Source organism: Catharus ustulatus, chromosome 14 (assembly GCF_009819885.2).
Source record: "Catharus ustulatus isolate bCatUst1 chromosome 14, bCatUst1.pri.v2, whole genome shotgun sequence".
NCBI classification, from domain to species: domain Eukaryota; kingdom Metazoa; phylum Chordata; class Aves; order Passeriformes; family Turdidae; genus Catharus; species Catharus ustulatus.
The window spans coordinates 5,561,764-5,585,379 of record NC_046234.1 but is presented as its reverse complement, the minus strand read 5'-3'; the positions used below and the strand labels follow the sequence as shown (position 1 = coordinate 5,585,379).

Sequence of the window (23,616 nt, the reverse complement as noted above, 5' to 3'; positions counted from 1 at the left end):
AAGATCCTTTATCTCTCCTATAGTTAAATTTCATTTGGTTTTGTTCCTAAAGTGAGTGGGAGCCAAACCCCAAGATCCTGGTTCACCATGATGTGAAAATAAACATCCTGGTCTGGCTCTGCCTGGAGTCTTTCCCAGCTCCAGCAAACTGAGCACCACTTTTATCCTGTATTTGTGTTAGATGAGAGAGTTTCCCATCTCCAGCTAAAGAATGAGCCCACACCAGCAACCCCCAGAGAAACCCCAACCTTCCCAAACTGACACTTCCTTCCTGTAGCCATTTGGGAGCTAACTGAGGACAAAGTTGAAAGGTTTGATTGGCAGGAGGAGAAATCATATTTATCATGTGCATCTGCTCTTCTGCCTCATGACAAACTGTACCCATGAAAGTGGATTATTCAGAACTACTAAAACACAGCTATTTCTTAGGCAGCACCTAATTAAATGTAGAACTCATTGCCACGAGACATCACTGAAGCCAGTAAAATAGCAAGCCTCAGAGAAGGATGAATTATTAATGTTAATTGACCTTGTGAGGAGGAATATCAAATCTCATACCTCAGGCCTAAACTCTGGGATTATTACAAGACTTGCAGGAAGGCAGATTACTCCACATCTAATTGCTTATAATGTTCCTTGGTGAGGAAAAGAGATTAATGTGTGTATTTCTGCTGGAACACCCTTTGGGGTTATTTTTTGACTGATTTGACCTCTGAATTATCAGAGTTTTGAGACAGGGAGCTCAGAAAGCTGCCCCTGGTTAACATGATTGTGACTTTTTCTAAAGCACCCACACAGCATCTGAGCTCACCTCTCCTGTGTTGGAGTGGGATTAAAGCAGTGTTTTCACTAAAAAGCCATCCACAGCTGGAAGCTGCTCATTTTCAAGAAGCCTAAAGTGGGTCAGACTTGCAATTAGAAGGACAATGCCAGTGCCAGACCCATGCTGCTCAAAGGATGCTGGGTTTGCCTCACAGACCATTTTCTGCTGTTCCCCACAAGAGGCTCAGCAGTGCCCTTCTGTCCCTGGGCCGCCCTGGCAGCCCCCTGAGGGGGCAAGGCAGAGAATTTGCAGGGGAATTAAGAGCACCAGGCATTCCAGAGAGCTTCAGCTGCCCACCTGCATCATCCCTCGGGCCCAGGGCAGTGAGGGGATGGCTTTGCCTGTCCCCCTGCTCCCTGGGAGATGAGTGTGCACTGCAGAGAGCTGTCTCTAAGCCATCACAGGGCATTGGTACAGCAGCTATCTGAGACTAGGGGAGCACAGGATGTTGCTGAATTTACCAGCTCCTCTAAATGCCCACGAGCTGTCCCTGTTTGGATGGGATTTTGCATTGCAAACGAGGCATTGAGCAGAACCAAAGCAGCTGCCTGGCATTAAACATGTTCCAAGCATCCATGCCATGCCATCAGATGCCCTTCTGTCCCAGACAACCTGACAGACACACAGCTGAATTGTCAAGAAGGATGGCATTGAAACTGTGGGCAGGTTCCTTTTGTAGGCTGGGAGTGGCAGTGGATGGACTGTGACAGTAGAGCAGCAGGTGCTGCCCCTCAGGTGAAAGAGCAGTGGCTCTGCAGAGCTCTGAAGGAGGATGGAGAGCTCCAGAAGCATGTGGAGGTCTGCAAGGAGGGGTTGGAAGAGCAGAGTGTTGCACATGGGGTGAGAGGTGCCAGCCTGCATCAGAAGAGCTTAGGCAGCACTCTGAGGAACATTGGCTGATCACCAAAACCACTCCCAAGGCTTTGCACAGCCCCTGCTTAACACTGAACAGGTCTGCCAAAACCCACAGGGCAGGGATAACAGGGGTTGTTTTAGAAAGATCACAGAAATGTGGTTTTCTCAGGACACAATCTTCCATTCTTCCACATTCTTCCACAATCTCCAAAGCTGGAGCTGAGGTGTTCTCTAGCAGATGACACATTTCTTGACCTGATCCTAGCCAAAGAATTCCTTCAGGTCTTCACCAGGAGAAGGTGGTAGGTGAAAAATGAACTGGAAGCTTGGTTTAGTGAACTTTGATCTTGCTTAAAAAGCTGGTGCAAAGTTGGTATGGACAGGAATTTTGGGTATTATGGGGAGAAATAACTCCTGGCAGAGTCTGGAGAGACTCAGTTTTTATAACCAATAACCATAGGACTGGAAAAGCCAGGAACACTCTTGAGAGGAGGACTGGCTGTGAGGACAGAGCAGGGGCTCAGTCACAAACACAGGCAGAAAGGATTTAGGTGTGAGAGGACACCACCTCTAAATCTGAGAGTCTTGCAGAGGGTTACTTTTGAGTGAGAGTAAAGACTTTTAACTTTTTAACCTAAAATTCAGCCCCATTTGCATTCAGCCTTTGTCACCAGCTGCTGCCAGCAGGACTTCCCCTGTCCCTGGCATGGCAGGGCTGTGGCTGCCCTGCTGCCCCAGCATCCTGCTGGCCTGGATGCTTTCCTGTGCTGTCCCTGCTTGGAGCCAGCCCCTGCAGAGTCAGCATGTCACAGGGACAGCCTGGCTCTCAATGACAGAGCTCTGCCCCTCTGCAGCTCCCTTCCAAAAACCCCAGCTCACTCCTCTCACTTGATTTAACAGTTGTTGATCTGCCTTGGTCTCTGGCCATGCTTGGCTGTGCTCAGCCATGTGGCTCTGAGAGATGCACAGCAGAGATTAATTTGGCTACAGGCTAATTTTGGTGTATTTTAGGTCGGGCAGAAGCACAGACCTCGTTCTTCTCCCTCCTCTGCAGATGCCTACACAAAGACAGAGGTGATCTACACCTGGACCCTGGGGAAGGATAAATCTGTGGAAGTAGCCAAGGGTGGATCTCGCCTGAACCAGTATGACCTGCTGGGCCATGTGGTTGGGACAGAGATGGTTCGATCCAGCACAGGTATTTGTGGGACCACAGTGTGGGCTGAGCTCCTCCTGGGATGAGATGGCCTCATGGGCTTGGAATGCCACGATTTGGAATAATCATAGAGGCAGTCCAGGACCACAGTGCTCCCTGAGCCAGGAGAGTGAGCCTGGTGACATCTTCAGCAGTCACCAAGAGGCAGTAAAGGGTTTGTTTTTCAGTGCTTTCCACTGAAAGAGCCTTATTGCCCACAGCTCTTTAGGACAACTGATCTCAAGCATCTAAAAATGATCTGCTGTGTGGAAAATCTGCCCCACGTTGTCCAGCTGGTTTGTGGTGCTGAGGGTTCATTTGTCTTGGATTCCTTTCCAGCCCCTCAGGAAAGCACTGCAGGCAGGGGAGGCGAAGGCAACATAATGTTCAGTGTGATTTTCACTGCATCTGCTTGCACAAATATTATCATAACTAATAGAAGATTATCCCAAACAAATGTTTCCTCTGATTAATGACCAATATTAATCATCTTTCTCTCCCATCTGCTGCTCCTCCCTTCCCCTCTGAATCCAGGTACTGATAGCTTCTGTTATCTCATGTGTGTCTCTCTTATTTCTTTTTTCTTCCTTTTATTTTTTCCCTCTGTATGCACCAGTAGTTCTCTCATTTGAGGATATTTCCTCTCTGGTGCACTTGATTTTAATAGTGTCTGTCTGTAACAACTCATTTCACCTCCCTTGGGGAAATGTGGGGAGCCCAGGGAACTAAATGTCATAATATCTGGCCCATCTCTCTACTTAAGTTGTAGTAAAATGTACAGATGAATAACCTGGAATGGTAAGAAAGCTGCTAAAGGCTCCTGTGTGTAATGATTTAGCAGAGCCACGCTCACAACATAAAGGCACAATAATCCAAGAAAATACCCAAAGCTTTGTGGGGAGGAATAGGATGGTGAGGGAAAATAGGAACTGCTGCCTCTTCAGTTCACAGGTGAGACCTTTATCGAACAGCACTTGCCTTGATTTTTGAGATGGTTGCAGTGAGGGAAGGTGGGATATTTCAGGATTGAAGAGCAAATAAAATCTTGTGTCCTGAAATCCTATTAAAGCACTGTTATGATGTCTCCAGGCTTAAGGGATCTTACCCAGAGCATGTTTCCCTGGGATGGGAGCAGGGTCAGGAGAGACCCTCAGGGTCTCCCCCTTGTGCCTGGGGCAAAACAGCAAAAGATTTTATTGCCCAGTTGCTGACAGTGGTTTGCCTTTGTCCCACACACATTTTGTAGTGAATTTAAGAAGACTCAGAGAAGTGTTTTGAAAGGACAGCTGTGATGTGAAAGGGGCTGTGCTGGGGCACACACCTGGCATGGCACAGAGCTGTGAGTGCCTGCACCCCTCCTTCCCGAGGAAATCCCACCAAAATCCCACCGAAAATCCGGGAAGGGTGTTCAGGGCAATCTCTGGAGTGCTCAGCTGGCCCCGGGCTGGCAAACTCGGTGGCTCAGCCCCTCCCTGGCTGTCTCTGCAGGGGAATACGTCGTCATGACCACTCACTTCCACCTGAAGAGGAAGATCGGGTACTTTGTGATCCAGACCTACCTGCCCTGCATCATGACCGTCATCCTGTCCCAGGTCTCCTTCTGGCTCAACAGGGAGTCGGTCCCTGCCCGCACGGTGTTCGGTGAGTCTGGCAGCACAGGGCATCCTCCCAGGGTGGGGAGCAAGGGAAACAGGGAGGGAAACACTCTGAGCATCAGAGCTGGTCTTTGCCAGGCCCTGACCAGCATTTCTAAGCTGCTGGCCATTCCCCAGGATAGCTTTCAGTGCATTCCCTGTGAGCCTGCTCCCTGCAAATCACTGCAAAAATACTCCTGGCCATGTCTCTGCTACAAGCCAAGCCATAAATATTAACAGTAATCAAGGTATTGATCATCTAATTATATGCATTTGGCTGTGTCTGCTTATCTGTGCTGGCTTTAGAGCTGGGCAGAGGATAGGTACAGGGGGAGGCATTTAAAGCCCTACCTTTGAAATTGCTAATGTGCCCCTGGTCACAGCTCCACATAACAAGTTCCTGGGCTGAGGCAGCATAACTGCATGGTGAATATAGTGTTATTATTTCCTTCAGCTGCTTTCAGATCCTCTCACCGAAGCAAAGTGCCAGGCTGGCACTGCACATACATTAATAGCTTTTACAAGCATTTAATAACTGAATTGCTTTGTGCTTTCCTGTCAAGACCTTTAGTTCAGGATCTACACAGGCACGCTCCCAGAGCAGGTGTGATGCTGCAGGACTGGATATCCTGGAAGTAACACAGCCCAGCAGATTCCACTTAACAGAGAGGATATTGGAAAAAAGTCCCCAAGCAGACAGGGGCTATGTGGTATCATATGTAATTCCCTCCAGTGTTATCCTGAGAATTGCAGTGAAATAAGTTTCCTCAAGCAGCAGCTCAGATCGAGCAGGCAAGAGCTGACTGAAAAATTAAAACCTACCTGTGTGACAAATGTCTTTGCTCCCAAATTGCCTTGCTTTCCTATTAAGAAAATAATGAGAACTCCAATTGTTTATTTCTTTTTTTTTCCCCTGCCCCTCAGAAAGTATTGTCAACAATATTGAATTGAAACTCTTAAATTACCAGGAGTGTGGCTTAAGGGAACTGAAAATTAGTCAATATTTTTATAATGTTTTTAATGCATTTTTAATTGAAAAGCACATTATTGAGGAAAATGGATGGTAATGGTTGCTTGCTTTAATGAAAAAAGCTTTAAAAGACATTTTGCAACAGATCATTTGTTTAAGATAAATCATTGTGACATTTATTCTGGCAGCTTGGGCCACTGACAGCAGGACCCAGGATCCCAGGTGTCCATCCATGCAGGTCACAAGGCACTATTTCTAAAACCCTGAGAGAGCTGTGTTGGATGAGCGGCCAGTTTCTGATCCTGCCCGAGGTTCATGACCATCCAGCTGCTCTTTTCACTGTCATTTTATTATTTTTATTTTATTGCAAAAGCAACTAGAGCCTTCCCCATGACATATTCTACATGAGCTGGGTGCAGCATCATGCATTTTACCCTGGCAGCAGATGAGGAATGCAGTGCAGGCGCCTCCCTGTGAGCTAGGACTCTCATGGAGAGCAGAGGTCTAGTCACTGGTGTTTGGGGAAGGCTAATCTCATCCTAATGAAAATGTTTGCCACTGATTGTACTCCAGACTGAACCAGAATAATTCCCTGAGCAACCTGAAGTTGATTTGAGCAGGGGTTGGACAAACTGTTACCCAGAGCATCTGTGGCTGCCCCATCCCTGCAAGTGTTCAAGGCCAGGCTGGAGGGAACTTTGAGCAACTTGGGGCAGTGAAAAGTGTCCCTGCTTGTGGCAGCGCTGGAACCAGATGATCTCTAAGGTCCTTTCCAGCCTGGGCCATGCTGTGATTTTATGTTTTATGAACATGACCTCCTGCCAGCCTGGCTGCTCTGTTATTCTGTGAGTTGTCCCTTAATTACAGCGCAAATGTGACTCCTACTTTTCCATGAAGGGAGTAGCAGCTGTTTTGAGAGAAAGGGATACAAGTCACTCTCCTCAACTTCCTGAAAGGTGGCTGTAGTCAGGTGGGGTTGGTCTCTCTCTCCAGGCAGCACTGACAGAACCAGAGGACACAGTCTCAAGCTGTGTCAAGGGAAAATTAGGTTGGATATTGGAAAAAGTTTTTTATGGAAAGAGCGATGAAGTACTGGAGTGGTCTGCCCAGGGAGATGGTGGAGTCACACGTGGATGCTGGTGAGAGTCAGGGAAAACAGCAGGTTGAGTTTTCTCAAGCTATTCAAAGGAAAACAGAAGGGAAAGAATTAATAACAAAGTTTAGCACCTGGTGTTGTGGACAGGAGGAGTGTGTGAGGAATGTGATGTTTTGGTAAAACCTGTTTACAAGAGGTGCTGCCTTCCTTGGACCAATGAGCTTATTCTATCCTTGGTTCAATGAACCAGTCTATAAAAATGTGCCTCCTCCTGCAATAAATTGCTTCTCCTGCTTTCTGGATGAAGCCTGTGTTGCTGGATTTTTTCACTGCTCCCCAGCCTTACAGTGACAGTCACCATCCCTGGATGTGTTTAAAAAGAGACCGGATGTGGCACTGGGTGCCATGGTCTAGTTGAGGTGTTGGGGCATGGGTTGGACTCTTCATCTTGAAGGTCTCTTCCAACCTGGTGATTCTGTGAATTCTATGAAAGTGCACGACCTCACATTGATAGCGTAGGGTTAAAAATGTTTCTAAAATCATGAGAATTGTATACAATAGATTCAGGGGGTGGAAAGAAAGGTTGGATTTGGTAGGGCTGGGAAAGGGAACCAGGCCCTGGGAACAAATGTTGAGCTTTGTCTTTATTAGATCATGTGAAACTGCACCTTTGTAATTATCATGTGATAAATAATATGATTGTTAAATGTATTAATTGTTTGGTAAATTGAATATATTATTGTTTAATCATAATAAGAGTCATGAGAAGCAATGTAATTGTAACAAGAATCATGAGAAAGGGTATTTGGGGATCTGATGAAAATTACAAGAATTCTTGCTTGGATAAGATCAATGCATACAATAGAACAATATGGGTTTAATAATTACTATATAGTTACATAATGAAAAGAGTATAAAAACATGTCCCTCTGGAATCCATGTGGGAGCCAGATTTGGGTTTGTACCCCTGATTCCCAGAGCTCTGCAATAAAAACCTGCCTATAACCATCCTGTGATGATGTGTTTCTATGCTAACAGCATCATCCCTGTGCCCTGCTGTGCCCCCACAGGTGTCACCACGGTGCTCACCATGACCACACTAAGCATCAGCGCCAGAAACTCGTTACCCAAAGTGGCGTACGCGACGGCCATGGACTGGTTCATAGCCGTCTGTTATGCCTTTGTGTTTTCTGCGCTGATCGAGTTCGCCACCGTCAACTACTTCACCAAGCGCAGCTGGGCCTGGGATGGCAAGAAGGTGCTGGAGGCCCAGGAGATGAAGGTCAGCCAAGGCTGGGGGTGGGGAAGAAACGCTGCACGAGGGAGCTGTGCTGTACAGCAGTGGGTAGCGTGCAGCCCCGCAGCACTCGGGAGGCTGGATGCTACTCACTGCCTTCCCAGCCCAGCTCCTGACTGCAGCGGTTCTTGAGGGCTGGGGGAATGGCCTGGGGCTGCTCAGTGTGCTTAGCTGGAGGGAAACAGCCAGGCATGGCCACTGGCTGTTCCTTTGTCAGAGGGAACACGGGTGCATCCATGCTTTGGGTTTGCTCCGCTCGTGGTCTTGTGTTTCCTTCCTTTTCTTCCAACCCAACCCTCCCAAACCAATGAACCAACCCTACCCAACCCCATTCCTTGTTGCTAGCATGCCAGAAACCCCAAACATGCCCCAGGACACCCACTGAGCCGTGTCCCCTGGCCAGCTCTGACACTGGTGCCATTGCCAGCAGCTGCCAGCAGCTGCTGCTCTGTGAGCTTGGGCACAGAGGGTGGGTGGGCAGCCAGCAATCCCAAACGCCAGCTGGCAGCAGATTAATGCCTGGCATCACCCACGTTTTCCCTCCCCACTCGGGATCAGCCTCTCTGGCAGCTTCATCCTGACAGGCTCTGCTACCCCTGCTCGTGCCCTCCTGCCTCTGAACTGATTTAATCTTGGCTGTGCAGAGAAATCGCTTACTGTAGCATGCTGCTCCTTGTGTATATTTATTGAATCAATTTGAAAATCAGCTTTGTCCTTGTTCTTGGTTCTGGAGCCTTTATATTTTTCTTCTTTGCATTTTAATGTGTTGTTGGGAATTGTTGTGGGGCTGTATGTTAAACACCTGACAGAATTGCAGCAACTTTTGGGAAGACAGCAGCCAGTCATCTCTGGTGTGGAGGTCAAAGAAGGTGAACAGAGCCATCACTGGGTGTTGGATGCCTCTCTCTTGTCTTTCTTGGACTCTGTCTATCTGTTTGCTTTTGCAGCTGTGGTCTGAGCAGCAGACTCATGGCAGAAAGCGTCCAGAGGGGGTCAGGTGATGGCCTTCCACCTCCACCATGAACAGTGATGCTAACCTGGCCTCTAGAGATGAGAGAAGCCTTTCCTGAGTCACTGGCATGAGTGAAGAGTCAGGGCAGGTCCTCAAAGCTGTGGTTCCCTTTCAGGGATGGGCAAATCAGCACCAAGTCAGGATTCACACAGCCTGGGGCAATTATGTCAACTGGGCAGAAAAAGCAGTAAGGGCTCAAAAGCTGCAGTTTATCTTAGAAGCAGCGTGTCCCTCAATTTATTCACTGACCCAGCTCTGCAAGACTAACAGTGCTGAAACAATAGGGCAAGAGCACTCAGAATGTTCCTGCACATGATAATCAAACTAGAGAACAAAGCAGGACCAGGAATGTTTCAGAGGAGGAGCTCTCCGTGACTTTGCTGCAATTGGTATCAGCCTGGAGAATCAGGAAGGGCTCCAAATCTGTGGATGCTTTTTCAAGCTATCTCTGATCTTCACTGAAGAAGCAAACTCACTCCCAGTCTCTGCAGCTCAGAGAGCTCCCTGAAGAGTGATGGGCTTTCAGGGAGCTTAGGAATACCCTGTGTCAACATATTTGCTTTCCATCTTTATCCCAATGAGTATTTCCAAGCAGTGAATTTGCTGCACAATGGAGGTGCCTCATTGGCTCTGTTTCAGCCTTTAATTAGCTCTTCTTGAAACAATTGACAAGCCAGGTGGTTGAAACCACAAAAGGAAAAAAAGAGGCAGAAGAATAACTCTTGGCATTTTAAATGTTTGTATCAAGAGTAAAAATGCCAGTGACAAGCCCAGGCTGAGCCCTGGTCTCTGGAGATCCTTCTCCCCAGCCAAAAGCAATGTTCTTTATTGGTGTGATGGCAAGGATCCTCCCTCCAGGTTTGGTTGCATTAACATGAAAGAAAAAATCACTGTAGGCAACAGCAATGCTTTCCATCCCACTTGGACAAAATCACTACTGAGGAAAAGCTGCTGGTTGCTGACAGACACACCCCCAGTGTGTTTATTCTTTTTTTGTCCCCCTCAGCCAAACCATTGGTTTAGTTGGGAGCACCTGGGGGTTTTTTTCAGAGTAGAGTCTAAAATGCTGGGCTGATCTTGGTGAATTGCTGGTCTCTGCATCATGAAATCATGATGATGTTCTGGCTGTAGCCACAGCTGGTTCTAGCTGGGAGTTACTCTGCACATTCTCCGCAGTTCTCCCAATAAAAGCAGGCAGATATCACCACAGATGTCACTAAAAACTCCTTTTAGCCTGCACTCTGATAGGGTTTGGCTAATGTTTCTTGGACCCAAAGATTTTCCAAGCCTTCCCAGCCAGCCATCAGTAATTGCTAATTGTAGATAAAAAGTTTATTTTCTTTTTGTATGGTAAAGTGGCTACCACCAGCCTAGAGGTGCAGATCAAATTGGAGAGAGGTGTTTGGGTTCAAAGAGCAAAACTTGTTAGGAAAGGAACAGTGACTATTAAAAATAAAACATCATCAGGAGGAAGGTGTGAGATAGCAGAGAGGTGTGAGATGAGTGAGAGGCCAAAGAAATTGAAAGATGAGTGGGTTCAGTCACCAGCAAGGCTCCTGATCTCCAGCATCCTCAAAATACCTTGTGAAAAGGATCAACTTGGGACAGAAGGGACACAGAGATCCATCCACCATCCCAGCCACAAGAATGACCACCTCTGGAGCCAACAAAGCATTTCTTGGGTGGCTGTGACAGTGAGGATCCAAAGAGAGAAAAAACAACGATGACTGCTGCTGGGACACTGCAAGGATGACATTTACCAGTGAGTTTGCCACAAAAAGTGTTGTCCCTTCCTCAGGATGGAAGATGCTCTGGATTTTGCCTGCAAAGCAATGTCTGTGCACAGAACCTGGTCTAGCTCTGTATCTGTGCCTGAAAGACACTGCCCTGAAATTCTGGGTGTCAAACAGCAACAAAACCAGTACAAGTATCTGCAGTCAGACACATGAAAACAGAACGTGCTTTGGATGGAGCAATAACCCTGGATCTGTATTTTTGTTGTACAACAATAGTTCTACAGTGCATGGTGAGGTTAGGTTTGGGCTTTTAATGTACTTTTTACTAAGAAAAATATGTATGAGGTGCCTTTTCTACTGGCTGGGTAAAGCCTGGCTTTTTGTGCAACCCACTCTTCAGCAATTCTCAGGTTTGCCCTTTGATCCAGCTCCCTTGGGAATAATTTTTTTTTTCCTTTGTTTCTTTCCATTTGTGGCATCTTTGTTACAATGGTAGAGGAATTAGAATCAAGCTTGACAAGCCACCATTTTCACCCAGGTTGAAGTCTTCAGGGCTCAGGATGGCTCAGACCCTTCTCCTTTTTGTCTGCCTCTCTATGGTCAGGATGTTTTTGCTGGGACCTTCCCTTGCTGGTCATGCTCTGCAGCCCATGTGTCCTTTGTTCTTTGCACTTGCAGTCTCCATGATTTCCATGAGGATTTCAGAGGTCTTTTCCAACCTAATGGATTCTGTGATAACACTGCAAGTGATTTATGTCCTCAGCACCTTCAGTGCAGTCCATGAATCATTCTTCAGCAGCATTTCACCCTCTTTCTCTCATCACTGTGAAGTGTGTTGGGCTGATCATTTAATCCATCCAACCATCCAACCTCTTTGTCTGATGATCCAGGGAGCATAAAACCATGGGGATCAGTTCCATATAATCTGAATTATCAAGTTTCTGGCACACTGCAGGAGGAACTTTGGCTTGGTGTGGGGAAGGAGGATACAACAGCAACTGCAGCTTGGGCTTTGGGTTGTGGGACACAGGTGTGTCAGAGACTGGAGCTGCTTGGGGTTCACTGAAGTGACTCTGCTCTAGAATGACAAGTGGCACATACTGGGATTTCCCAAGTTCTGCAGACACTGGTGACTTTCAGAGTTGCCTGTCAGAGGCACAGTGCTTCCAATCCAAATTTCTCCTGCCAAGGAGCAGGAACAGAGAACTAAATCTCAAACAAATCACAGACAGAAGCAGTAGCTCCCATAATTTAAATGTTCAGTTGTTAGCTCCTCAGCAGAGAGGCTCAAAGACAAGAATATTTAGCAAAAATACTATTATTTTCCAGTGTGTGTGTGTTGTTGAACAACTTGTCAGACTGCACTATCTAGGGAACAGATTTATCTCTACAGCAGATTTTACAGCTTTTCCCTCAGGAGAGCAGCACAGGGACATCTTTGTACAGCAATTCAGTCTCCCTGTGCCTCAATGGGGCCATAAGTGCAGGAATTGCTTTGCAAAATAGATGTTTTAAATAGGACAAGTTTTCAAAGCAAATGTGGAGGTTCCTCCTGTTTATCCACTCTTCCCTTCTGTTGCAGGAGGATGTGGAATTCCTCACAGATGAAGGTGCAGAGTGAGGGCTGGAGGCTACTTTGCAGCTGACAGCAACAATTTTCCTTTGTTTGACTGTCAAAATCATGCCTGAAACACTTATTTATAAAGCACAGCCCAGCAAACAGGCTGAACCATTTCTTCTGACATCTCAGGGGCAGAGCACATCGAGAGCACACCGTGCCTTGGTGTGGGCAGTGTGGGTGTTCTGGGTGCTCCCAGCCCTGAGCAGGGTGAGGACTCGTGGCCAGCTGGGAACAGGCCCTGGCTGGAGGTTCCCAAGCCTCTGCTCTACCTCAGCAGCCTGATCTGAGGTCCAGGAAAGCCCAAATTAATGCTTGGGGTCTCTGGATTGGGAGGAGCAGCACCACCCACAGCACCCAGAATTGCTGACTTTACTCCATTTCAGCTGTTTTCATATGGATCCACTTTCTTTCCAAACTCTGGGGCAGGAAAGCTGTCCAGGTTGAAAATGTCATGTATCCATCTTATTCCTCTAATGAATAACAGGGCTGATTAATACTAAGATAATCACAGTGCACTGCCAATTACATTCTACCAACTGTTTTTTCATTTCACTACTGATTATTAATTATTTTATTGCCTCCTGTAGCTGCATTAATAAGTAATCTTACTTAAGCATATTTAAGTGTTTTAATAGATGAAACATCTTTAGCCTCTTACTTGCTTTTTGTCAGCTCTTTAGCAGGGAAACTTCATCTGCTGTGCAGAGGGAATGTGTTAACATGGCTCTAATGAGTGCAGAATCAGACTCAGTTAATTGTTAAAGACCATAAAATAAAATGAATATGGTCCAAACATTGGTTTAGTCTGGTCTGGAGTCTGACAACACCTAGACGTCCTCCTAACAAGTTAATTTCTGTAATTGCTGGCATTATTACAAGGCTGCCTGGCTGTGCTGTTATTGGAGAGGGGTTTAAAGATTTCACAGAAGTCTGCTTTTAGTGTCCCTCTGAAAATCACTGTGGAAAATTCACTTTCCTAAGGTAACCAGGAACATCCATGGTGACTGTAGACACGTTTCAAATGGAAGTGCAGCACTGAAAGCCAAAGCCCTGGGACTGTCTGCAGAGCAGATCTGGCCATTCCAGCTGCCAGTGCTGCCCAGTTCCCAGGGCAGTGTGAGCACAGGGACAGGTCCTGCTGGCTGCACTCCCCTCCTGAAGTGTTTCCCTCATAGGAACATGCATGACCATGCCCAGCAGCCCTAGGAAAAGCCTCACCTTGTGTTTCAGTTGCTTTTGAACAGAAAAAAGTCATCTAAAGGCACCCCTTGTTCTGAGTTTAGAGCCCAGAGTCACACCATGAGGCTGTACCTGTTGCTGGTTCCCAGTGAAGCAAGGGGCACCCAGGGGGTACCTGAGTGCAGGTTTCATTCAGTGGCTTTCTCCTTGTAGGCTTGGGTTGCTTTACAGGTCCCTGGAAGCAGCAGCAAGATCCCCAGAGTGGGAGCAACATCTGCCATGACCCCCTAGGTCCATCTTCCTGCCCACCCATCCTCATGAACATCTGAACTGTCTGTATCCAGCATTCACCCTCATCCTTCAGGGCATCACGTCTGACACACAAGGGCGTCTCTGGCCATTCTCTCTGCAATTTGTCCTCACTGCAGCACATATACCATCCCCCAGAGCCCTGTGGGAGGGATTCCCTCACCTCCTGTGATTTCAGCATCCCTTGGGTATGAAGGCAGGAGGGGAGTCTTCCCTCTGCCCTGCAGCGCTGTGTTGAGCATTCCAGAAATCCTGGTTGGTGCAAATGCCTTCATCTGTTCTGTATCTTACCTGGGTGGGTCGTGAGGTTCTCCAAAGGGTTCCAGAAGCAATTTGAACATCATTATGTTAAATTGTAAGGTGATCCTGTGAGGAATTCAGGGCATTGAAATATGGTGCAAAAATATTGCAATGCTCTTGCCCGTATTCTTAATATGGCTTTTTGCCACCAAAAAATAAAATCGAGCTGTAATCCTCCTCTCACCTGATCCAGGAAGGAGCCAGCCAAGCAGAAAATCCAGTTCTTGCCCAAGGATGACCACATTCCTTTTTGCCATTCTTCTTTCACAAGGTACATTCCTCCCTTCTTACACCTTTCCCCACCATCTCACCCGGACCAGCAGGTAAACTCAGAGGACAAAACGCTCCCCGTGCCGTTCTCTGCCTCTTCATCTCTGTTTGTTGTTTGTTTGTTTTTTTCCCCTCCCACCTCCCCTAGAAAAAAGAGCCGGTGGCGCTGGCCAAGAAAACCAACAACACCTACAACATTGTTGGCACCACCTACGCCCTGAACATGGCCAAGGAGCCCGGGCTGCCCACCATCTCCAAGAGCGCTGCTGCCACTGCCACGGCCACCAGCGTGCCCCCCAAGCTGCCCCGCCTGGAGGAGAAGCTCCCCGAGAGCAAGAAGACCTACAACAGCGTCAGCAAGGTAGACAAGATGTCCCGCATCGTCTTCCCAGTGCTCTTTGCCATTTTCAACTTGGTCTACTGGGCCACCTATGTGAACCGGGAGTCGGCTATCAAGGGAATGATCCCCAAACAATAAAGCCGGTCACACAAACCTTCCATCAGTGAGCATCATCCCAGCAGGAATTCTCCAGGGCTTTCTTCTTTTCTTCTTTTGTTCATTTATTATTATTATTATTATTATTATTATTATGTCACTCTTTTATAAATGTAAACAAAACTGTGGTTTTAATTTAATCCCATATATACTTTGGTTTTGTTTACTTTGATGATGAAAGCTAATAAGAAAAAAAAAATAAGGGATCATAACAAGTTGTGCCTCTAACATCTTAAGTCTGCTGTCACCCATCTAGCCAAGTCACCCTGTGCTGCCATCTCTGCCACCTCCTGTGGTCCCCATGGTCTTCATGCCTCTGCCATTTCATGCTGTGCCCTGGGGCTGCTGCTCTGGGGCTCCTCCTCTGTGCTAGGCTGCCCTAGCATGAGGGATGCTCCTGGACACCTGGGCTGTAGGGTGTGCCAGTCACTCAGCCAGGCTCCTCCTCAGTGCCTGGCACTTTGTGCTGGGTCCTGCAGCTGGGCTGTGAATGCAGGTGAGCTGGTCACCTGCAGGGACAAGGCAGCAGCCTGGCATGGGCCAGCTTGTGGCCCAGCGCCTGCTGGGGCAAACCTACCACTGCTGTGGTTCCCAGAGCCATTGCAGGGGTGGCAGCATCTTGTAGGTATTGCAGGTCTTCTTCCTCTCTGTCTTCACCAAACCCAGCTGGTTTTGTCTCTCCAGACAAGAAAGGTGGGAAAGGTCCTGTCTGGCTGGCATCCTGCACTCTTGGTGCAATTCATGTTAGCAGAAGTGTGGTTCCTAGCAGAGAATTCATTCTTCTCAGCATCAGTCAGGAATCCAGGCAGAGGCTTTACAAAGCCTTGGAGGAGATGGCAGCTGTGAGGGTGCATGCCCTCTGCACGAGGACTGGGAGCCACGGAGTTCCTGCTCAGATGATGGTCAATCACCTTCTCTTATGGCTCCATCCACTTACCCTTCTTAGCAGATCCTCTCTGTCCCAGCTCCTTCTTCCAGCTTCCCCTTCATCTTCCTCAGCAGCCCTCACTGGTGTCTCAGTGCTCACTCGTGGGTTTAGGCAGGAAGCTCCCTGCTCCTGGGTAAGCTGATGGGGAGCAGCAGAGCCTGGGCAAGTCCAGCTCATGGTACCTCCCTGCTCCAGTGCAGGATGTCCCTGTGGCACTGCCACGGGGATGAGGCAGGGGAAAGGGGGTCCCCAAGAGTCCCCCTGCCCCTGGTGAACTCAGCACCACAGGAAAACAGCAGAAGGGGCTCTTTGGAAGAGCAGGGTGACACTGCTGTCCCTTAGAGCCATGTGAGCCAGGTGCTGTCCCACAAAGCAACTGAGGTAAGACCTAACAGTCTAACACTGCACACTGTTCCAAGGAAAGCCCTCCAGTGCCTTGGAGAGAGGCTTTTTCTCCCTGCCTGACCACCCCAGTGCACCCAAACCACAGTTTGTCCCTTTCCCAGCAGCAGCAGCACAAAGTGGTGACATCCAAGCCATCTGTCCCTGCATCTATGGGCACTCTGTCCTCCTAAAGGGGTGACATCCTGTCCCTGATGATTCCTTGGTGTAGCACAGTCCTGCTGCCACAGAGGGGTGCACCCCTCTTCCTTAGGCCTCCCTCTGCTCCCCTGGCTGCCCCCCAGAGCTGCCCCAGCACGTTTTGGGCTCATGCAGCCAAGCCAAGCCCCCAGCACCCCCAGGGTGACACCTTCAGCCTTGCTTTGAGCCACTGTGCCAGGCTCAGCTTCCCCCTGCCCGTGCAGGAGCAGGGCTGAGCACAAGGCACAGGATTTGCCCCACCTGGAATATCCATGGGGGCAGCAGGATGGAGGGAGGAAGGCCAGGGCACTTTGTCCTGCAGCGTGGGTGGCACTGCTGCATGTCCTGCCTGTCCCTTACCAACCTCACTGCCTCAACAGCAGTGCAGTCACTGCCCCTGCCCACAGCTGAGATTTGGAGAGGAGTTTGGAGATGTTTAGCCCAGTCCCAGGGTGCTGAGTCCACAAGAACATCCACATGGCTGGCAACATAAGCAAGGAGGAAACAGACCCTCCCCCAAGCTGCTGCTAAGGAAACCAGCTGTGTCCACATCCTGTCACAGCACCTGCACCCCAAACCCTGTCATTTCTACAGTGCCTTGCATCCCCAAGGGCTCCCTGGTGGGTGGGACCCAGGAGCTCTGCCTGCAGCACTGGGGTGGAGGAGCAGAGGGCAGGGTGCACCATCCCCAGCCCTTCTGCTGGGCAGGGAGGACAGCCTGGCTTCTTTGGCACCTGGTTCTGCCTGTTGGGCCTCCTGCAGCTGCTGCAGCCACCCCACTGTGACACCCCAGCTGCCCATCACTGCCTCGAGGTGTCCCCAAGCTCCGAGGCACCCCCACACTCCCTCCAGCAGTGAGCTCCCTTCCTGCCACCCTTCTGCTCCCTGGGCTCCCCAGCTGGCTGGTTTGGAAACATTTTCTTAAATAAGCTAGATGAAGAGTGTCTCATAAAACATTCATGTCACTATAATACTCAGGCCTAAGTGAATGGAATAGATACCCTACAACAAGCAAAACCAACACAATAAAGTGGTCACAAAGAGCATGTTGTGTTTGCTAATGGAATTACAGCAAGTTTAAATACTGCATCCAATGGCTTAGCTGACTGAGCTGGCCCTGCTGCAGAGGTGGTTTCCTCTGCTAGCCTGGGAATTCCCCAAAATCCCTTTTACACCAAGAGCCACATTGCTGTGTGTTGGTGTCTGCTTTGTAGAGCTCTCCATAAATTGTCACAGAATCACAGAATCACAGAATGAACTAGGCTGGAAAAGACCTTTAAGGTCATCTAGTCCAACCTATGAGCTAAAACCTCCTCATCAACTAAAGCATGGAACTGAGTGCCACGTCCAGTCTTACTTCAAACATCTCCAGGGATGGTGACTCCCCCACCTCCCTGGGCAGATGATTCCAGCATGCAATCATTCTTTCAGTGAAGAGATTCTTTCTAACATCTAACATCTAACTTCCCTTTGTGCAGCTTAGGACTGTTTCCTCTCCTTCTGTCAGTTGTTGCCTGGGAGAAGAGACCAACCCCACCTGACCACAAGCACCCTTCAGGGAGCTGTAGGGAGTGATGAGGTCACCCCTGAGTCTCCTTTTCTCCAGGCTGAACAACCCCACCTCCCTCAGCCATTCCTCACAGGGTTTGTGTTCCAGGCCCCTCACCAGCCTCGTTGTCTCCTCTGATGTGTTCAAGAATCTCAATGTCCTTCCTAAACTGAAGGGCCCAGAACTGGACCCAGAAAGGTGTCAGGTCTTGCCATCAGCTTCTCAGCAGCCCAAGCACCCTGGGGCTGCCTCTGCTGCCTGCCCAGGCCAGGTGGGCTCAGTGCTGTGGGGTGATGCTCAGGAGAGGGGCTGGACACAGCACTGGGGCAGCCCCTGAGCCTCCTCCCTCCCTTCCTGCTGTGATCCAGTGCTGTTCCTGAACTGTTGGGGTGAATCCCTGCCCGTCCCTCCCCACAGTGCTCCCCTCTTGTCCCTGCCCAGGACACTGCCCACTGCTCTGCCTTGCCCATGGCACCCATCTGCTGGCTGTTCCAAAAGCAGTGCCTGACAAAGGCTGCCTTCCTGTGCCTGTGTGAGCACGCCTCGAAAGCCAAGTCTATTCCCAACCAAAGGCTGGCATGGGCTCTGAGTGTCTTTGCCAGCTGGAAGCAGAAATACCGGCATCCTTTGGTTAAAGACAACAAACCAAACAGGATTTCTAGTTTGGCTTCCAAGCAGGAAAGCATTTCGGGAAGATAGTTATAAATAAGTGGTTTAACATCTCCTGCCAGCAGACATCACAGAGAAGATAATGTTCTTTTTTTATAAAACTGTCAGTGACTCAAATTAGGACTTTTCCTTCCCAGTTAACGCGAGGCTGCTGATGGGGGCTTCTTCAAAGTGCTTGCCAGGCCAGAGCTAATCTAGCATCAATTACTGGAGTTTTAGGCTTGCTGTGATAGCATATAAGGGTTCCATTTTTATGGCTGATCTGTATAGAAATTTATCTGTGTTATGACCACTGATAACCTAATCCACAGTTGTGCAGAGAGTGCGCACTGTGAACCTCAAGACTCCAATATTTCTTTTCTTCTAGCAAGGCCCAAACTTCCCTGACTTGAACACACTCTCCTGGGAAAATATTTGGAAGCCTTTGAGGATGATAAAAATGAGCTGTTGGTCTGGACTCTTGTTTTGCAGCTCACACCACCTGAGAAACACACAGTGCAGTCCCAGCCTCCTGGAAATGTCATGGGGATGTTGTGGCACTGATAGCTCGCCCCTTCCCCCTTCTGAAACAGCTCATGGGCAGCAGAGAACTGAGCCTGGGGAGGCAGGGACAGCTCCCCTGGGGTCCCTCAGCAGGCAGGGACAGCAGAGTGCTCACTGAATGCTGGCACAGAGAACATCCCTGTGGGGTGACAGGAGAGGGCTGGGGCAGAGGGGTCCCTCAGTGCCACCCATTCTCCTAAGGGCTGGTGAAGTTCCCCTCACAGAACATCCTGAAATCTTCTCAAACATCACCCAGCAGGGCTGTGACACTCCAGACAGAGCTTCCCTGCTCTCCTTTGTGCAAAGCTCTCTAAGCAAAGCTGGCGGCACCACAGCCAGCAAAGCCCCCCCATCCTGATCCCTGCCAGTTCAGTGGCACTGGCAGGCTCCTGGTGTTTGCTGCAGGACATCCCTGTGTGAGCAGACCCCAGCCTTGCTGCTCCCAGGCACGGGATTGTCCCCAGGCTGTCCCTGCTAGCCCATCCTATGGACACCAGGTGCATCCATTTCTCATCCCTGATTTCTTCTGTCCATGTCTAGGATTCCTTTCAGCCCTCCTTGGGGAGGATTACAGCACAGCCCAGGACAGGGTTTCTCCTGTGGCAGGTCACCTCTCCTAGGAAGAGCCTCTGTTCTGCTGAGAACCTCTGAGAGACCTTCACAAACCTGGGGCTGCTGCCTCTCCCAGGGGATCCAGGAGAGTTCTGCAGCACAGAGGTGCTCTCCCAGCAGGCTTTCCTTGGGAAGGCTTTGTCAGGGATGTGCTAGTGCCCCCCTTCCATGTTCTTGATCCTGGCAGTGGTGCAGAGCTGGGTGGGGCTGTCACAGCACAGAGTGTCAGGCCAGCCCCACTCCAGGCCCTCTCCCCCAAATTTTATCCCTCCCTGGGGCCACACTTCAGCCCACCTGGTCAGACACCTGTGTGCATTTTGCAGACTGCAGAGAAACATTTCCATGATTCCTGTTGAGGTTGGGGAGGGCTCAACCAGGGCAAAGGACACATTGATGGAAACATAACCGCTCTATTAATATCAAAGTAGGAAAAAGAAACATCTAAGCAACTCACCAATCCTCTCCATATCAAGCTAAACTACTTCTGAAGGTAGTTTTGGCAAGAGGCCACAGCACAGATGAGATTGATGGCTTCCAGGTATAAATATTTACTGTTTGACCTTGTTATTGTTCCATCAACCAAAGGTTTTTGCATATTTATATATATATATACATGCATGTGTGTGTATATTTATGCTCACAAACTCTTTACATCTAAATATCAAACCTCTTTGTCTTTGAAAGACAGAATGGCCACTTTTAATTATTTTACTTCCCCTCATTCTCTTTGCTGAATCTTCTAGAGTGAGGTGAACCCTCTCCACTGGGCTGTGGGAGGCACAGGGAATAAAGGCAGCAAGGGAGCCCCACTCTGGGGGCTCAGGGCAGGCTTGTTGCTTGGAGCCAGGTCATTGCTGGCAGTGCTGCCCAAAATCTTTCAGGAAAACTCAATCCCCAGTGTCACAGCTGTTCCAACACAGCCCTGGACACAGGGATGTTCCTGAGATGGCTTTTTAACAGCTGAGTGCTACAAGCAATTGGTCCTCACCCCACTGCACAAGCAGGGAATGTGCAGTGTGAGCTCTCCACCCTCAGTCTGCTTCAGGAGGGAGCACAAAACCTGCTGGGATCCACTCCAGCTGTCCCTGGCCAGAGGAACACCTTGGCCTCTCCTGCCTAGCTCAGGGGAGTGCTGGCATCCAGGTGGGATGCAGGGGTACCTGTGTGATCATCCAGGTGGGATGCAGGGATAACTGTGGGATCATCCAGGTGGGATTCAGAGATACCTGACTTTGTGATCATTGTGGCAGGGGTCAGCAGGAGCTGCTGCTGTCCTGATCTCAGCACAAGCAGGACCACACACAGATGCTGGGCAGCCTGGGAGTGTGGCCCCTCAGAGAGGCACCCAGCACCAGCTCCCTCAGCATCACCCCTGCCTCTCCCCTGGCTTAGAGGAAGCATTCAGGCAGTGAACCTGCAATTGCACTTGTAGCTCCTCTGTTCCCTGCCCTGCTGCTGGAGGGAGGCTGTGGCAGTCAGCAGTGAGGCCCTGTGGTGTCCCAGCCAGGAGAATGAAGGATGTCACCAGTTCTTGTCCTGGGTCTGTGCCTGCCTCCCACCACAGCAATCTCTGCTGCTTTACACTCTTGGGTTTGGGTTGGTCCCAGCACTGATGCTGGGTTTTGCTTGTGAAGCTCTAGGACAAAACATGTCCTGGCTATTGTCCTGTTCCTCTGTGTCCTGTTCCCCACTGGTGCAGATCTCTCTGTACAAAACTTCACCAGTCCCATCTGCCGAGAGAGGGAAGCCTGGTTCCATGTTTGCTGTGTGAGCCAGGGCGCTCCCACAGACTTTGAAGGCTCTTGGCTCCTCTCTTCAGCACTGCTTGAAGGCCCTGTCAGCTCGATAAGACCACTGTGAGCTGCTCTGTCTCCCTGAAAAGTCTGTCAGTGCCTCCTGTCTTTCTGCAAGGCACCCAGCAAATGTAACAGCAGTCATACATGGCATGATTTGAGTTTTGCAATCACAGAAAGTAGGGACAGAGCTGGGAAACGTGAGTCACTGCCACACTGCCTTTGCCAGGCTGCATTTAGAGTGGAAGGTTCCTCTCTGCTGTCACAAGGGACATTCTCAGCCCCCCCAGCCCAGCCAGGTGGCCTCGAGCATCCCTTCACCACCGGATTGTCACTGTCACTGACCTGGGGATAGCTGCAGGCACATGTCCTGCCTGAAGGTGAGGGCACCAGCTGCTCCTTTAGGTACAGAGAGTGGCACTAGCACCGTGCCAGGGCAGCCCATCCTGAAAAAGAGCACACCCAGCAAATCAGAGACCCACCATTGTCACTGCCCCAGGTCCAGCCTGTGCCCCAGTGCATCCTCAGCTTTGTTTTCCATCTTGTGAGACTTTCTTTACACCACTATGAGAAAGGATCTAGCTGGCAGCAGTTTAATGCATGACAATCCTGTTATTACAGCTGTAAATAAATAACAACTAGGGGGAAAAAAATGCATTTTTAAAATTTTTTGTTGACTTTATTTTCACTATTGACTAGCTGGTAGCCACTTTCTTAAGGGATTTCTCATGGAAACTGTGACCTTTCTTCTCTCTATTTCTCTCTCTCTCTTTCTTTCTGAGATTTTTTTTCTGTGTTTCAAATGCTTTTTGGTGCAATGTTCAATGCCTGTTTGTATTTTTGAATTGTATTTTTCAACCTTTGCTGGAAAAAAGGAAAAAAAAAAGGCCCATTCTAACTGGCAGGATTTTTAGTCCTGCCATTTTTTTCAGTTTTTAGCTTTTGCAGTAAGTTAAAGCAACAGAAAAATGCCTCAAAAAATTACAGTGAAGTTCTGAGGAGAGATTAGAAAACACCAGAAACAAGAAGTACATGAGTAAGATCAGCAAGTTGAGTGGAGGAGGAGGAGGACTCTTGTGACACCTGCTAACCTCCTGATGTAGCACACAAGGTGGGACTAGACCTCTTCACTGAATGAAATCACTCTGCTTTTCCACTCTACCCACTCTCTCGAACTCCAATCAAAACAAATAAAAATTCATATTTTAAAAAAGTCTGTGTTTTGCCATTGGTTATTTTCCAATAAATCTGTTTCTCAAAGCTGAATCCTCTGGGCTTTGGACCACTTGTCCATTTGGGGAGTTTGTCCCACTGACAAGCAAAAAAGCCACCCATTAAATAATAATATTCTGGGGGAAAGTCAAAGAGCTTGAGAATATTTTCTGGTGCCCATTGTGTCACATTTAAAACCCTTTCCCTTCCAATGGCAGGGGAGTGGAGGGCACAAGGTTTAAGTCAGACTGGCTGGGGAGTTTGGGATCAGCTGGAATTCAGGGTGGGGTGATGTGAGTGTGGCACTGCTGTTCCAGGTACCTCTGGGGCATTTCTGTGTGCAGCATGAATCACACCTTCTGCTTCTCTAGGGACAGGAAGAAGAGACCTGGCCAGGATCTAAACTGCCAGAGGGCAGGGTTGGATGGGATATTGGGAGGGAATTGTTCCCTGTGAGTTCCACTCACAGAGTGCCCAGAGAAGCTCTGGATCCCTGGCAGTGCCCAAAGTCAGGCTGGACAGGGCTTGGAGCAGCCTGGGACAGAGGAAGGTGTCCCTGCCATGGCAGGGGTGGCACTGGATGGGCTTTAAGGTCCCTTCCAACCCAAACTGACCATGGCTCAGACACCTTTCCTGCTGGGAGTTTTGATTGTGGCTCCCCTGTGGATATTAGATTTACACATGCTACCTTTAATAGCTCATGGCTGGCCAGGCCATGTCCCCAGCCAGTGTGATGTGCTCAGAGTGTGGTCTGAAAGGGAAATTCAAGGTGTGGGGGTTTCATCTGGACACTCCACTGCATCCCCTTGGAGCCATGAGATGTTATATTTAGCAGCTAATGGGAAGAAGGATTTTTCTCCCCGTGTATAAAGATCTGAAATTAAGTAAATCTCTCCAAATGCAAAAGCAGAGGACAAATCACCTGCAAGAAATGC

General features: G+C 49.0%; 1 protein-coding gene across 1 annotated transcript in view; it reads left to right on the top strand.

Moving 5' to 3' along the window:
* Positions 1-22,683, top strand: part of GABRA3 (gamma-aminobutyric acid type A receptor subunit alpha3) — a 73,712-nt gene extending 51,029 nt beyond the window's left edge. The window contains exons 7-10 of the mRNA XM_033072341.2: positions 2,733-2,876; positions 4,362-4,514; positions 7,644-7,855; positions 14,446-22,683. Of these exons, the coding sequence (XP_032928232.1) occupies positions 2,733-2,876; positions 4,362-4,514; positions 7,644-7,855; positions 14,446-14,775 (839 nt within the window). The 3' untranslated portion in view covers positions 14,776-22,683. The remainder of the gene's footprint in view (positions 1-2,732; positions 2,877-4,361; positions 4,515-7,643; positions 7,856-14,445) is intronic.
* The last annotated feature ends 933 nt before the right edge of the window (positions 22,684-23,616 follow it).